At 38.6% G+C, this 16658-nt stretch overlaps 1 protein-coding gene across 4 annotated transcripts in view; it reads left to right on the top strand.

Annotated features, from left to right (window-relative positions):
- FRY (FRY microtubule binding protein) overlaps nucleotides 1–16658 on the top strand; it is a 258661-nt gene that overhangs the window by 43826 nt on the left and 198177 nt on the right. For all 4 annotated transcript variants that reach the window (XM_039239842.1, XM_039239840.1, XM_039239841.1 and 1 more), the window contains exon 2: nucleotides 2239–2438. In XM_039239842.1, the coding sequence (XP_039095773.1) occupies nucleotides 2239–2438 (200 nt within the window). The remainder of the gene's footprint in view (nucleotides 1–2238; nucleotides 2439–16658) is intronic.

The raw sequence follows: 16658 nt of genomic DNA, 5'->3' as shown, positions 1-16658 counted from the left end.
GCTGCTATGGTAATGGAATTATAAGTTTCCAAAGTCCTGGACCAGGATGGAGCTCATAAGAATGGAGAAGAAAGGGAATAATATACATAAAGCATATTTTATTTTTACAACTTGAGAGGCCATAAAGCGTAGTAGTAGTTGAGATGTGGGAAGATCCTCTGAATGTAAGGGACCCCTCGACTGTATGGCAGGTTGAATGGATTAGAGAGAAAGGAGCATAGGGAAGGAGGAGATAGACCCTAACATGAGGACATGTTTGTAATTCAACAAAATAAAATTTTTGTTTGGCCTCCTCAGAATTTTACTTGGGATAGAAAGAAGGCAAGAGAAGCCTTGAATTTTATTTTTAGTTTTGAGAAAAGTGTTCAGCTTTCCAGGGGGACTTTTTTTTCTCTTTTATTATCAATGACAGGTCACCATTATCTTGCTTTCCAAGCGAGCATCCAAATGAAGTCCCCTTTTTTCTTCACTCTTTTCTTTAATCTCTGTACTCAGCAACCCAGAACTAGAGAGACGTCCTTTAAAAAGTCTGCTTTATTGGGGCACCTGGGTGGCTCAGTTGGTTAAGCATCCAACTCTGGATTTCAGCTCAGGTCATAACCTCACAGTTCATGAGATCGAACCCTGCATTGGGCTCTGTGCTGACAATGGGGAGTCTGCTTGGGATTCTCTTTTTTTTTTTTTTTTTATGTTTTATTTATTTCTAGGAGAGAGAGATAGAGAGACAGCGTGATCAGGGGAGGGTCAGAGAGAGAGGGAGTCACAGACTGAAACAGGCTCCAGGCTCTGAGCTGGCAGTCANGAGAGGGAGTCACAGACTGAAACAGGCTCCAGGCTCTGAGCTGGCAGTCAGCACAGAGCCCGACGCGGGGCTCGAACCCACGAACCGCGAGATCATGACCTAAGCGAAAGTCGGACGCTTAACCGACTAAGCCGCCCAGGCGCCCCTGGGATTCTCTTTTTACCTCTCTCTCTCTCTCTGCTCCTTCCCTGATGTCACTCTCTCAAAGTAAATAAATAAACTTAAAAAAAAAAAAGTTTATCATCATCCTGTCCTCAAAACTTCTGATGCTTCTGTCCTAAGCCACTTAACTGGTAATGTTTCTTTCATTGGCTGTCATGACCGACCATCTCACAAGTACTTAGGTGGAAGGAGGTAGTGCATAGTTAGAATTTGACATGCCAAAGTAGAGAAACATGAAATTTTCATTTACAAATAAAAATTGTTTTCCCTATCAAATTAAAAGAATTGTCTGACTCCATTGCATTCTAAAAGGAGGCCACTTACTAGGGACTCTAACGGCTGTCTCTGTTCAAGATCTAATCCAATCAGGGAACCTGCACATCTTAGAAGAGATGAGGAGAGGTATCCCAACTTGAACCAAATGGTGGTGTGAGTGAAAAGTCAAATGCACACTTTCGATGGCATAGATAGGCTCACTGCCTGAGCCTTTTATCTTTCAAGAGAAGGCATCTCTTTCAGGAGCAAGAGCCAGTAACTGGGCTTCTGAAACTTTTGGGTCATGGAAACTTCTGGAAGTCACTATCCCCCAGAAGTCTTTTCCTTTATTAGAATGAAGCACAGAGAGCTTCTGGCCATTAGAAAAACCAGGACAAGAAATCACTTTTTTTCCATGTACATTTTCTGAGTCCATTTCCCTGGCACATAATAAAGAAGCAAAAACATCTTAAATGTTGTATGATTCATCAGCCAAAAAAATCTTAAATGTTGTAGGATTCATAATTCAACATCAACAATTATGTTGTGTGCTTACAACATAATTTACCTAGGGGTGTCTGGGTGGCTCAGTTGGTTGAGTGTCCGACTTCGGCTCAGGTCACGATCTCACGGTTCATGGGTTTGAGCCCCATGTGGGGCTCTGTGCTGACAGCTCAGAGCCTGGAGCCTGCTTCGGATTCTGTGTCTCCCTCTCTCTCTGCCCCTCCCATGCTTGTGCTCTGTCTCTCTCTCTTTTAAAAAATTTTTTAAGAAAAAAACATAATTTACATAAAGCAGTGTGATAACCAGAAATACTTTGAGATTATCAAACATGCATAATGCAAACTTAATGTAATCAAAATAATTACATTCTGACACCATTCCTAAAGGCCAGGTTATGACATCAAATGCAGCCTTCTTTGTATGATTCATATCCATATGTTTATGGCTTAATACAGCCAATCTGGATATTTACGGTGTTATTTTCAGTCAATAAGAACATCTGTTGTATTTTTCAGCTTCTCCAGTTGGCAACGGTTATATCAAGCCTCCAGTTCCACCTGTTTCTGGCACACAGAGAGAGAAAGGGCCACCAACCATGTTACCCATCAACGTGGACCCAGACAGCAAACCAGGAGAATATGTCCTCAAGAGTTTATTTGTCAACTTTACCACTCAGGCTGAGCGCAAGATTCGAATCATTATGGCAGAACCTCTGGTGAGTATGTGCCAGGACACCTGTTTAAATTCATCTTTATACTAAATATTGTAGACTTTACAGCTCTGAGGAAAGATGGCTTCTTTTCCCCCTGATTTCCAAAGGTGTTTTTGATTCCATAGGTGATTTATTTTTTAAGATTATAATTGAGTTTCCTGATTTAAAAAAAAAAATGAGAGGGGCACCTGGCTGGCTCAGTCAGTTAAGCCTCCAACTTTTGATTTCAGCTCAGGTCCTGATCCCACGGTTTGTGGGCTCTGCACTGACAATGTGGAGCCTGCTTGGGATTCTCTCTTTTTCTCTCTCTCTGTCCCTCCCCCACTCATGCTCTCTCTCTCTCTCAAAATAAATAAACTTAAAAAAAAAAGAGAGTCAAGGATTTTAAAAGAATCCTTAGCAAATACATTCAAGTGGCATGTTTCATCACTGCATTTAAGCAGTAATAAGCATAATTTAACAATAAGAGGTATGAATCCTAGAAAAGTTGTGTTCAGAGTCCCTGCTATGCATTTGTACTTTAGTCAAAATCTTGTGACTGTTTTTAAAGTAAATGAGGAAAAAAAATCATTCTTCAAGTAGCTGTCTGGACTGCCAGTTTGAGAACATACGGTCTCAGCGATCTATTGTCTGAGGAAGTTATTTGGTGAGTCATTCAGAAACACCTCTTTGTTTTCTGAAAATTGGAGGACAGGAAATTCTCAGCTCACTTACCTTTAGGTCTCTTAGTAGACAGATAATGTCCTTGGACGTCAGTATCTTTCTTTGCAGATGATTCTGCTACAAAATAAGGCATGTGTTTCAGTTTTCCGTTAATTGCTCTAACAAGGTCTATGAAGACCGGGTACTGACTCTCAAAAGGACAGTCAGGAAGGAAGGAAGTCCAATTGGTAGATTCAGATTACTTGTTTTCTGACCTTGGTGGGAGAAACACAGTAAGAGAAAAGGAAAGGAATTCAGAGTGACACAGCTTTTTCTATGAAGCTCGGCTTTGTGCCTCCTGAGAGGATCGTGGGGCATAAGAAATCGATGTGAGGTTTGCTTTACAGCATCAGAGCTTAAGATAATTAAGTATAATAGTGTTAAACCCAAAACACAAATTTCTAAAAAAAAAAAAAAATACATAGCAGATGATGTTCAACATCATCTGTTAAAAGTGACCTTTGTAAAAATCACAATTTACAAGTTGGGAATCAAAATTCAAGAATATTTGTTAAGTATATGGTTGCCTGACAGTTACAAATTTTGCATTTTAAAGTTTTTATTAGATCAATGGAGGTTATCTTTATGAATTCTAACTTGCTATTATGGAGTCTTACTTGGTTTTATAGTTTTAATCATTTAAATTAAACCTCAGTATGGTACCTTTTCCACATTCACTTATTTTTGAAAGTTTATTTTTCTGCTACCCTTTCTGCTAATAATAGCTAATATTTCTTAAGTACTCAGTATGTGCCTGGCACTGTGTTTCATTTATTGTCTCCATTAACCTTCATGAGAACCTTAGGTAGGTAATATTTGTATCTCCATTTACAGACGGGAAAGTTGGCACAGAGAGGGTGAAGTAATTGCCTAAGGTCACACAGTGTTGATTTGAACTCAAGCTGGGTAACTTCAGAGCCCGCTTCTGAACCCTCTACACTCTGTTGCCAGTCTTTACGTGGATATCCTCATGTGACGATACCTTCTTTAATGTCTTAAAACCAACCAACATGGGTCTCTCCTAGAACTTGAACTGGCCAAAAGTCAACTACTCAAATTCTCATAGCCCAAAATTGTGCTGATCCTTGGAACCCTGTGAGCACCTCTGTAGATGCTGAGGCTGCCCGACTCCTTGCCCTGGGGGAGGCTGAGAAGCCACCTTGGCTCCAGATGTTATGGGGGAGTTGAAGGAGGAGAGAGTGGTAAGGCACAAAGAAGAGTCCTTCCTTCACAGTGGCAGGTCAGGGATCTCTGATCTTGTTTGTTACAGTGCATTTCCCTAAGTGGGAAGTTGTACCAAAGTTGCAAGAGATGCAAAGACTAGGCCCCGACACCTTTTGAGCCATCCCTCTTTCCAAAATAATAGTTTAAATGCCATTATTTGAAAGTTTACAAAGTAAGGTAGTTTAGGGTTAACTTTTTAATCTTTAATCATCTTGAAATTTGTTTGGATGGCAGTTTATTTTTGGAGTAAACATTATGTCTGAAAATCTAATATGTGCCATAGCATTCTTTTAATTAGAGGTAGACATTTTTGTTCTTTCAGTGAGACAACTTAAATGTCCCCACACAGGAAAAGTGGAAAAGAAAAAGTGTAAGTCCTTTTCACCAGCAGATCTTCATTGTGGGCCTAGCGTGACAGTCTGGATGCCAAGCACCAGGTAGAACATTATGTTCGAGAAATGTATCAATCAATTTTGAGTATTGCTGCTTTTTAAAAAAAGGGACTATTTATTCCCCCTGTAATTTTTGGCAGAGATGTAAGTTTCCATGCCATATCCATTTCTTGTCTGCTGAAAAATGCTTAGTAATTTTTGTCCTTGTATTTGTGCTCTTACGGGGCAATACATGTGAGTCGATTTTGTGGCTCGCTACTGGATTCAAAAAACTGTTAATGTGCAGTTGGCATTTTGTTCTGTAGCTGTAGCAAGAGGACTTATTTTTTTTTTTAATATTTATTTATTTATTTGAGGGAGGGAGGGAGAGAGAGAGAGAGCATGAGCATGGAGGGGCAGAGAGAGGGAGAGAGAGGGGCAGAGACAGAGTCCCAAACAGACGCCACACTATCAGCACAGAGCCCAACACAGGCTTGAATTCATAAACTGTGAGATCATGACCTGAACCGAGATCAAGAGTCAGACATTTAACTGACTGAACCACCCAGGTGCCCCAAGAGCTGTTATTTTTGAATTTTGTATAATACATTTAAAGTGAATTCCAGTAAGTGCCCCCTACTATTTCTCCTGCTCGGTTAGGTATATTTGAAAGACATTGACTCCTCTAAAAGCCTGAATTTACGTAGCTTTGTATCAAGTCACAAAATTGTATTCTTTTTCTTTAATGTAATTGGAACTTGTATGGGAGTGGTAAGGGTAATTTTCAAAAAGTTGGAGGTATGTATTTATTACTTATGGAAATAATCAGGAATCTTTATTTTTCAGTTTACTTTTAAAAGACTAAAGTCTTCAAATTTCCACATCAGTTAGCCTGCATGGGATCGGTTATACATAATATTAAAATTAAAGTTGTATTTACAAATTTCCAATATCTAAATAGTTAAATTTAATGAAAATAAAAGACGGGAAATAATAAATATTCTACCAGAATTACATTTTAGATTGTTTTTCTTTGTAAACATCTTTCTCTAGTTTAGCAGTATTGTTCTTTGTGCTCAAAAGATGCTCAGGTCATATTTATTAGTATTTATGGATTAGTCAGTATTTTACTCTCTACTTTTATTGCTTCATGGGGTTAGTTTTTCCTTTTAAGTTTTTTTATTTATTTATGAGAGAGAAAAGGGAGGAGGGACAGTGAGAGAGGGGGAGAGAGAGTCCCAAGCAGGCTCCAAGCTGTCAGTGCAGAGCCCAACATGAGGGCTCAATCTTATGAACCATGAGATAATGACCTGAGCCAAAATCAAGTTGGACACTTAACTGATGAGCCACTCAGCTGCTCCACTTCATGGGGCTAGTTGGTAGCATTTGCTCTTGTCCAGTCTTACCATTATTTGACCTTTCCCATACAAAGTGTCTTAAACTAAATTGGATTATCTGTGGCTTTTTAAAATTTTTATTTCAAATCAAAAAAGTACAGAAAAGAATACAAGGGATACTCATTCCTTTTGCCTCCTACTCTTTCCCTTTTCTTAAATTTTTTTCTTCCCAGGGAGCCTGGGTGGCTCAGTCGGTTAAGCATCCAACTTTGGCTCAGGTAGTGATCTCACAGTTCAGCGGTTTGAGCCCCGCATCAGGCTCTGCGCTGACAGCTCAGACTCAGTCTGCTGCATACTCTATGTCTCCCTCTCTTTCTGCCCCTCCCCAACTTGTGCACTGTTTATTTCTCTCTCAAAAAAATAAATAAACATTTAAAAAATATTTTTAATAAATAAATATATTTTCTTCTTCCCAAAGTATGTTTTCTGTAATTGTTTAAGAGTCACAGGTGGTAAATCACTGGGTCTTATTTATCTTAGAGGTCTTTATTTCTCCCTCTGCTATCAGTAATAGTTCAGCTGGGAATAGAATTGTAGTTTGACATTTATTCTCCCTCTAGACTTTTGGAGATCTATTTCACTATGTTGCCACTATCATTGCTGTGGGAAAGTCTTTGGATGATTTGTTATTTCTGGATTATCAATTTTGTTCCTTGTTTGCTTTTATGGTTTTTGTCTTTGTCTATGGTTTTTGTCTTCAGTCTCACTACACTGTGTTTAGATGTGGCATTATTTGTATTTCCTTGTTTGAGACTCTTATGCTTCTTGAATTGATGGTTTATATCTTTCATCAGTTTTGGAAAATTCTTAGTTATTAATTATTTATATGTTGCCATTCTTCCGTTTTCCCTCTTCTCTTTTTCTGGCACTCCTATTAAATATATGTTAGAATTCCTCATGCTATATTTCATATCTTTTTACCCTTCTATTATTATTTTTATCTTTTTATCTCTTGCTACTGCATTCTGAGTAATTTCCTCAGGCCTAACTTCAATTCATTAACACTCTCTTGAGCTATGTCTAATCTGTTGTTTAACTTTCCCATTAGGAATTATAATTTTGGTGACTGTATTTTTCATTCCAGAACCACTGTTTGGTTGTCTTTCAAAATCTATTTAGGTGCATTTTGTTTCTTTCTTAAGTTTACAATTTTATTCTATGTCTTTGATCACCTTAAATATACATTTTTTGTGTGTGTCTTCTTTTATTTTTTACTTTTTTGATGATTATTTATTTTGAGAGAGAGAGAGAGAGAGAGAGAGAGAGAGAAGGTGAGTGGAGGAGGGACAGAGAGAGAGAAAGGGAAAGAGAGAATCCCAAGCAGGCTTCATGCTGCCAGCACAAACCCCAACTTGGGGCTTGATTCCACAAACTGTGAAATTATGACCTGAGCCAAAATCAAGAGTAGGATACATAACAGACTAAGCCACCTAGGCACCTCTATGTCCCTTTTAGGTTAGTCCCAGAGTTATCAATATCTGGGTCAAAATATTATGTGGGCTTGGGAGTTTATGTATCTAGAAGGTGATAAAAGTAAATCCCAAACTCATGTAATACTTGGAACTATAATTTCAAATTCTCAGGGAAGGTGTTGTTGTTGTTGTTGTTGTTGTTGTTACCCAACAGGTGGCAGGGACTGCTGGAATATCTTTTCATCTTCCTGTGCCAGTGGATAGATTTTTCCCAGTCCATTGTTTCATTGATTAGGACTAGACTTGGTTTAAGTGTCTTATTTCCAATGTCCCATCTCTCAAAGGCCACAGCTTTGTTTCCTGTTCCCAAGTAGACAACAAAAAAAAGGCCTTTAGGCTAATGTGACCAATAGTCCTCTCCCTGTACAGCTGCTATGTCACCTCATATCTTCTTGCTTTTCATTTCCCCTCTCATTTCTTGTGAATTTACTTCTGCATTTAAAAAAAATCATACATTTCATTCCTCATTTCCAAGTATTCATAGCACATGGATTTTGAGTTTTCTTAGTCCACTTTCTTGCCAGTCTTTTGCTGAATTCTTGGTTTGCTTCTCATGCAGGTAAGGGTGGGCCTTTGCACTGTGAGGCTCATATGCAAGCGGAAGCTCCCATGGCAAGTGGGGGGGGGGGCGCAAAATGAATAAAACAAAGAGTTGAAGGATTGTCACCAACTCTTCCTCTTCTGACCTTATCTGATGAATCTTCCCTAAGTAAAACCCTGTGCCTTTAATTTCCTTGTTCAAAACCTTCATTCCACACCCTTTCGCTCTGTGAAAGACAATCTACCTTGCTTCCCTCCTGCACCTTTATGAACCTGTGTTTCAATTCTGTGGCTGCCTGCCACTGTGCATGTACGTAAGGTGCTTCCTTCCTGGATGGCCACTCATCTCTTCCTCCTGTTGATCTTTCAGCCTATCTTTCCAGGTCCTGCTCAAGTACCTCATCATTAAAGGGTTTACTTAGTTTCTTCCCTGCTGACTCTATACCACTATGCAGATGTGGATATACATACCTGAAAATCTCTCTCTGAACCACTGTATCATTCTTTCATGCAAACTGTACTATCTTTTTGAAATAGAATATTAGAGTAGATAGAATAGAAACTTGAGAGTACATTATGGGTCTGAAGGGTAAATACTGCTTTATAAAACTTTGAGTCATGTGTATGTATACCAGACCATAATGTAAAATGTATATTTTTCATGGCATGTGGGTGGAGGATACAGATTTTGTAAAGTTAAACATTATACTAGTCAGTAAGTTCCTTAGAGACAGTAATTGTGTCTGACTCATCTTTACACACACACACACACACACACACACACACACACACACACAGCAGGTCCCCATATCTAGGAGTCTGCTTTATATACAGTAGACAGTAAATAGTTTTTGAATAAACGAATGCATGGCTGTATGAATAAATGAATGAATGGATAGATGGATGAATAGATAAAAAAAATTAATATAGTAGCTTTAAAGGAATGTCTTTGTAAGAACCTGTGCTTCTGAGGGTCATCTTGCCGACCTCTAAACTGACAATAGTGGATTTTGTTTTGTCCTTTGTACTCCTCAGCAAGATGATACCCTCAAATCTGCTAAGTATAAGAAACACTGATTCTTAGCCTTCTGCCTTGGGGCATCTAAGGATACCTCATTATTCACAGATAATGTCACCTGCTTCACCTTAGCAATATGTGAAGAGGAGAGGCAGGTTGACTCTTAGCAGTTGGACACAGTCTCAGAATATACATTCTCATTATCGAGGAGTCTCTCCATTTATATGGCATCTGTCACTGTAGTCACAGGCAATTACCTTCTCAATAAACTCTTCCAAAAACAAGACTCTCTAGCTTTTCAAAAGCAAAAGCACCCATAATCTTGACTTTGTAGATTTAATGGACAAGAACGGATAAAACCAAAGACAAAACAATTTTTCATTCAGTCTGATCTGAATTTGAATCTTGATTCAACCTCTTTAGCGTTGTGTGGACTTGAGCCAGCCAGTCAATCTCCCTTTTTTCTCATTTGCAAAATTAGAGTAATGTAATATACTCTTAGCACATAGAACAGTTGAGAGGGTTAGAGGGAACATGTGGAGCTCCTGATGTAATCCTTAGCACACATTAAGTGCTCAGCCATCATAATCATCATCATCATCATCACTGAGGAATGGGTAGCAACCAACCAAATCTTCTGATATAGTTCTTTGGAGGCCAGCCTTATACTTCCTTGCTGTGTTCATTCAAAAGGAATAGCAGGGGCACCTGGGTGGCTCAGTGGGTTGAGCATCCAACTCTTGATTTCAGCTCAGGTCTTGATCTCATGATTCATGAGATCAAGCCCCATGTTGGGCTCTGCATTCTGCCTGTTTGGGGGTCTCTTTATCCCTCTCTCTCTTCCCCTTCCCTGCTCATGTGCATGCTGTCTCTCTCTCTCACTCTTTCTCTCTCTCTCTCAAAATAAATAAATAAACATTTTTTTAAAAAAAAGAATAGAAGCTTCAGCAGGGTGATTGGATGCCTGCTGTTGGCCATTCACTGTTACTGTCAGATGGTTGTCCTAAAATCTGCTATGGCTATGAGAGAAGGAAAGCCAAAGCTGGTTTAAGCAGACCTGGCCTGGATCCTTTAGGGACTTGTACTCTACAAGGTGACAGAAGAAAATAAAGAAAAGTACATAAGAGAAGACAGCACCCCACTATCTCACTGTATCTCTAGCAAAATACTGGAAGCTCACCTGGATATAAATTGTGAAAACCTAGAAAATTAAATCAGAGATTTGAGCTAAGCCCACACAGAATGGTTTTCAAAAGCTTTCCAAAAGGAAAATGTAATGGGTTCTTATGAGTCAGGGGTCTCAGAAACAAGCAGGAACATCATCATGCCAGACCATACTGTGAAGCCAGGGGCCCAAAATGTGAAAGGATGGATTATTCAACTAAGTAAATCAAGTTCAGAAAATTTCAAGAACTTTCTTTTTCCCATTCATATTTTTACATTTATTGAAAACCTCAGAGGGAGAACTGTCTAATTTTCTTAAAGCTAGTCATCAATCCAAACTGATTTTCTTCCCCTCCCCCCATTTTATTGAGATATCATTCACATATATATTATGTATAATATATTAGTTTTAAGTGAATTCATTTTAGACAAATTGGTATTCGTTTTAGGTGTATAACATGATTTGATGCATGTATATATTGCAAAAGGATCACCAGATAGATTTAGTAACATCCATCACCACACAGTTACAAATATTTTTTCTGGCAGTGAGAACTGTTAAGATCTTAGCAACTTTCAAATCTACAATATAGTGTTTTTATTACAGTTGCCATGCCAGACATGACATCCTCAGGACTTAGTTACATTATAACTGGAAATCTGTGCCTTCAAGAATTTTCACACTTCTCAGACTGCCTCTTTTCTCCATTCTCCTTCCTCTAATTTGGCCAGCAGACAAGAAACTTGATTTTTCATCATAGCCCTGTCACCAGCCTATGCCTCTGACAAAGCATTTAAATGTAATCCATCATTTTTTTCTCCTCTATGAAAGTTTTATCTCTAATGTATGTAATAAATGAAATATAAGCATCAGTTCTCCACATCTCTGGACGTATTAAGTGAATCCACTCTGGTTTAAGCTTCTGGTATCCTTGCAAGGAACTACAGGGAAACTAAATCGGCTATTGGACAGGGGCTTTCATCTGTGGCCTATCAGCATAAAATGTGAACAAGAAGAACAAGAAATTCTCATTTGCCCAAGACTTACTCAAAAGCAAGTAATTTATTCTCTACTTTGATTGAAACCTGGAAAAGGGAAAAAATACACCTAACTTTCATTCTCTCCTCTAGCAGAGCCTGAAACTGAGCAAGAGGTCAGTGCTCACCTCCCCTCATGTTCTGATATTTCAAAACACTTTTATGATAAACGGTGATGTGAAAATGGGTTATTATTGGCATGGCTGGACGCTTGAGAGTGCCTGCTTGCAAAGTGGTTATTGGACAAGATACAAGCAGGATCTTCCAGATAGCATCCCGGAGTTAAGCTTGGAGCATAGGTATGAGGTGAGAGACACTTATTCATAGTGATGCTAACTGTGCTGTTCTGGAATGGAGACTTCATAACATAACATGATCTAGCAGGCTTGCTAACATAAAGCAAACAAGGCAATTTCTGTTTTAATGTAAGACCCAAAGTCAACTAGAAGTAGCACAAAATATCTTGTTGTTGTGCAAGTCTTTGAAGAATCAGGACGCCAGTCTCTGTTGAGCTACACACCATGAATCTGTAATGAAATATGCCTTAAGACCAAGCCGGGGTGAATGCCAGTCATGACCAGCTGGTAGAGACATTGAAAGGCCAAGCAATTAGTTAATGACAGCATTACTGCACACTGATGTTGCTCTAGGTTCAAGCAGTAATGTCTGTTGACAAATCTGTGTTCCTTGGCCCTGTGTCTCAGGCTTCCAACTCCTCCTGAGTGCTGATGTCACAGGGCTGGCATCAGGACAACTGTCCAGTTAACCCTGAAGTTGAGCAGGACGTTCAATGTGGAACAATCTCATGGGTAGCTCACCACCAACAAACTATATATAATGAGTTGTTCTAGTAGTTTTAGTGAATTCAGTTGTGGCTGTAAGTAATCAAGGCCTTTGGCAAATGAAATACACATTCACCCTAGTTTCCTCTTAGGATTTTAGCCCAGATCCAATGAGTTAACAGACCAAGGTAAGGATACAGTCTATTTGTAGTTGTAAAAGACCTTTTTTCACCTCTGACATATACAGAGATTGAATTCATCCATAGTCCTGTGTTTCACCTCTTTAGATACCTGAGTTATCAGCAGACTTCTCAGTATCAGAAAATATCAGATTTTTAAATGTTTTTTTTTAATAGTTTTTATTTATTTCTAGGAGAGAGAGAGAGAGAGAGAGAGACAGCGTGAGCAGGGGAGGGTCAGAGAGAGAGGGAGATACAGACTCTGAAATTGGCTCCAGGCTCTGAGCTGGCTGTCAGCACAGAGCCCGATGCGGGGCTCGAACCCATGAACCGCGAGATCATGACCTAAGCGAAAGTCGGACGCTTAACCAACTAAGCCACCCAGGCGCCCCAGAAAATATCAGATTTTTAAATCAGCTTCTTAATATTTAAGGAATTTGTGAATTAGGAAATTCTGCTATACTAATTGAAGAATAGAATTACTGCCTCTAATTAAGTATGTATCTTTATATGGTAGATCTTCATAAAACCTAGTATAATTGGTCATGTTTATAGCCTGATAGCCATTCACTAACCTTAACCATGTGATATTTCATGACGATATTTCATCATGCCCAAATCTGCAAGTTGGTGATTTTTCTGCACTGTCTTATATGCCTGTCTTCCTATCCTAACCAAATGTTACATGTCTGTTGACTAAGGATGTGTAAATAGGAGGACACCAGCTTTAATGCCTCTGCACTGTGGGTCCCAATCAGCTTCCTGATTGGACTTTAGCCAAACTTCTCTTTAAATAGAGGCCTCTCTTGCTTCAACAAATCTAATATGGGAAATAGAAAGAGAATAATTCCTAGATATAGTTTGCAATCAAGTATAGTGATAGCATCAAATTAATCCTGTCCTGAAAGGAGACTAAGAAACCACTCTGGTCAGGTGGGGAATGTTTATATTTCACTTGACAAAGTACTGGCTCATTTTCCAAATTATGAATAAATAACTTTTAAAATAACTATTTCTTAGCAAATCACCTCAGCCTGGTACCCCATCCTTAATCTATCAAGGCATTCACCTTGAAATCTGGAAACTCACCCTAACCAGAAACAAAATAGCATTGTAGTTCAAGCTGAAGATAATTGTTGAAAGGTTTCATGTAGCTGCTGAATTAAGTAATCTTTCAGATGAGCTCACAAACTCTTTTTTTTTCGGTATGTTGTCCAACTTAAAGTTTGTTTTCCTTGTTATGAATATTCTTAGAATCATAGAGACAAAAAACATTATTTTGTGGTTAAGTTGTACTCCTAGCAATGAAAGGAAATTTAATGCACCATGATAGTAAAAGTTCAATTGAACCTTATACCAAATAAACCATATGCAAACTATAATGAAGTAATAATAATAAAAAAGGGCTTTTTAGTTGAACTTCATCGTATCCAATTCTGTTCATCCATTCATAGGCCATAATTTTTACATCCAGTGACTTTACAAGAAGATTATTAAAATTTTTTCTTGAGAATATAAAACTAGGGGAAGGTCCTCAAGTTATTTTCAGTCTAGTTTTTTCCTTCAGATTATATGCTTCTTTTACTATTTATAGGGGCTTCATTTTAACATAAAAGATTATTTGAAAATATTAGTTGATATTTTGAAGAATCCAGAAATGCCAATAACAATAAGTTCAGTAACCTGGCGTAGTAATAAGCACTGAAGTCCCATCTGTACATTCACTGTGATATATTTCTGTGTTTCCATATAGAATTTTGACATTCCTGAAAGTGATTAATACAGGTGTAGGCAGCAGCAGTCTTTACTGTAGCATTATAGTAATTTAAATCAGCCTAAGTATTGATTTCCATAGGCCATGCTGAAAATAATAAGACACATTTTATTAGGTATTTTGGATTGTCACTGATCATCATTTGTTATCATTGTTAAAATTTAGGCACCTTTTGATGGGAGCTTGGATCAACAAATAGCTTTTGAGAACAATTTTAACCAGCACAAGTCTTGATATCCACAGATTATGCTAACAATTATAATGTATCCTTTATAAAGTATTTTTGATAATAGCACACAGATAAATACATATATAGTATTTTCCAACTTCCAAGTACAAATGATTGATGCTATGTACTATACAAAGAGAAATAGAGAAATAAGATAAACCATCATTTTTTGCTTATCATATTTCAGGCATACTAATCTGCACATTAACCCTAGAAGGTGAATAAAAATAATAACAGTTTGTGTTTACATAAAGCTTACTGAATGCCAGGCACTGTTCTTAATACTTGAATAATGTTAACCTTCACATCAACATCATGAGATAGTTACCATTACTACCCCACTTTACATGCAGGGAATTTGAGATACAAATTTGAGATAAACAATTTGTCCAAAGTCAAACAGTTAGCAAATGGTGGAGCTGACATTCAGCACAGACCATCGATCTCTAGGATCCTTATTCTTAACACCACACTTGTGGTCTCCTTAATTTTCATTCAGAGAAGCTGAACCTCAGAGATTTAATAAGACTTCAAAGGTGGTGTAGTCAGGCTAATGCCCCAATTCATATCCTGGTTTAATTAACTCCAAAGTCCACGCTCTGATCTACTTAGGAAATATGTACTTATTTATATACATTGGTTGCAAGGCAAGAACTAGAGAATACCAGAAGAACTATTAAAGAGTGAAAACTGGACTGTCACTTCTTATAAGAGTGATCAGGGAAAGAGTGGTGGGGAAAATGAGCTTTGAAGGATGAATAGAATTTTTTTTTTTTTAATATTTTTATTTATTTCTAGGAGAGAGAGAAACAGCGTGAGCAGCGGAGGGTCAGAGAGAGAGGGAGTCACAGACTGAAGCAGGCTCCAGGCTCTGAGCTGGCAGTCAGCACAGAGCCCGACGCGGGGCTCGAACCCACGAACCGCGAGATCATGACCTAAGCGAAAGTCGGACGCTTAACCGACTAAGCCACCCAGGCGCCCCAGGATGAATAGAATTTTTTGATGAGAGGTGATTTGATTGGGTCTGAGAAGAGTGTATATGATGTGAGTCAGTGAGTGATTTGTTAGTGGCGACAGAAGAAAATCAGAACATGACTGTTTTCAAGTCTCCAAGGACAGCCCTGGAGATATAAACATTTTAGCAGAAAGACTAGCCTATGAAGGACACACACAAGGAATGCCTAAAAAGTTAGAAGAGAAAAGGTGGAAGAATGGGGTAATTCAAGTGGAAAAAAGAGAATCTCATCGCAGCTGAAAGATCTGAAAGAAAAGCACTGAAAAATGACCACCAGATTTGTCATTTGGAAAGTCACAGGGACCACTAGAGACAATATTTTTAGTGGTGCAAAAAAGTTAAATTGCAGGTGGTTTAAGAAAAAGAAGAGGGGAGGAAAAGAATACAGGATGTATAGACCACTCCTCGAAGAACTAAAGATAAGAAGGGCATAGCGGGTGCCTGGGTGGCTCAGTAGGTTAAGAGTTCGACTTCAGTTCAGGTCATGATCTCATGGTCTGTGAGTTCGAGCCCCACATTGGGCTCTTGGGCTCTTGTGCTCACAACTCACAGCCTGCAGTCTGCTTCGGATTCTGTGTCTCCCTTTCTCTCCACCTCTCCTCTCCTCACGCTCGGTCTCTCTCTCTCTCTCTCTCTCTCTCTCTCAAAAATGAATAACATTAAAATTAAAAAAAGAGAGAAGGGCATCGAAAGAAAACAGTGGATATGTGGTCAAGGCAGGCACTATGATGAAAAGATCTAAGCATGTTGATAACTGAGAGAGCCTGCAGAGACAGGGAGGGTGGCATTGGGGTGTGAGGAGCTGTCCGATGGGGCAAGTCCCAGAGTAGGTTAGGAAAGATCCAGCCACATACACTGAATGTCCATTTAGTGAACGTTTCTACATTAGTGAGTGTACTGGGACAAAAAAAAATAAAAAATAGCAACAAAATAGAATGTAACCCAGAAACAGATGAGTGAAGGTAGTATCTTACATTCCTTGGTAGCTGCTATAGTTACAAAAGGAAAAAAAAAATGCCTGTGGGAAGTGCTCTTTTGTTCAATTAAAATGAAGATTAACTTTGTAGCTAAGTTTAATTGAAGTTTCCCCTCCACTGTTCAAATAATGGATTTGTACTTGGGACTATTGGACTTGGCAAAGAAATAGGCTTTACTGAAATTTGCAAAGCTAGCTGCAAATAGGACAGATTCTCTTGAGAGTTTTTAGAGATTTTTAATTTTTTGTGTGTGGTTTTAAATTTATTTTTTATTTTAGAGAGCGTGCTTTCACATGAGTGGGGAAGAGGAGCAGAGAGAGAGAGAGACGGAGAGAGAGAGA

Source organism: Hyaena hyaena, unplaced genomic scaffold, assembly GCF_003009895.1.
Source record: "Hyaena hyaena isolate Hyena2069 unplaced genomic scaffold, ASM300989v1 scaffold_163, whole genome shotgun sequence".
Classification (NCBI taxonomy): Eukaryota; Metazoa; Chordata; class Mammalia; order Carnivora; family Hyaenidae; genus Hyaena; species Hyaena hyaena.
Note: the sequence above shows the minus strand (reverse complement) of the source record. Positions and strands in the feature narration are given on the sequence as shown.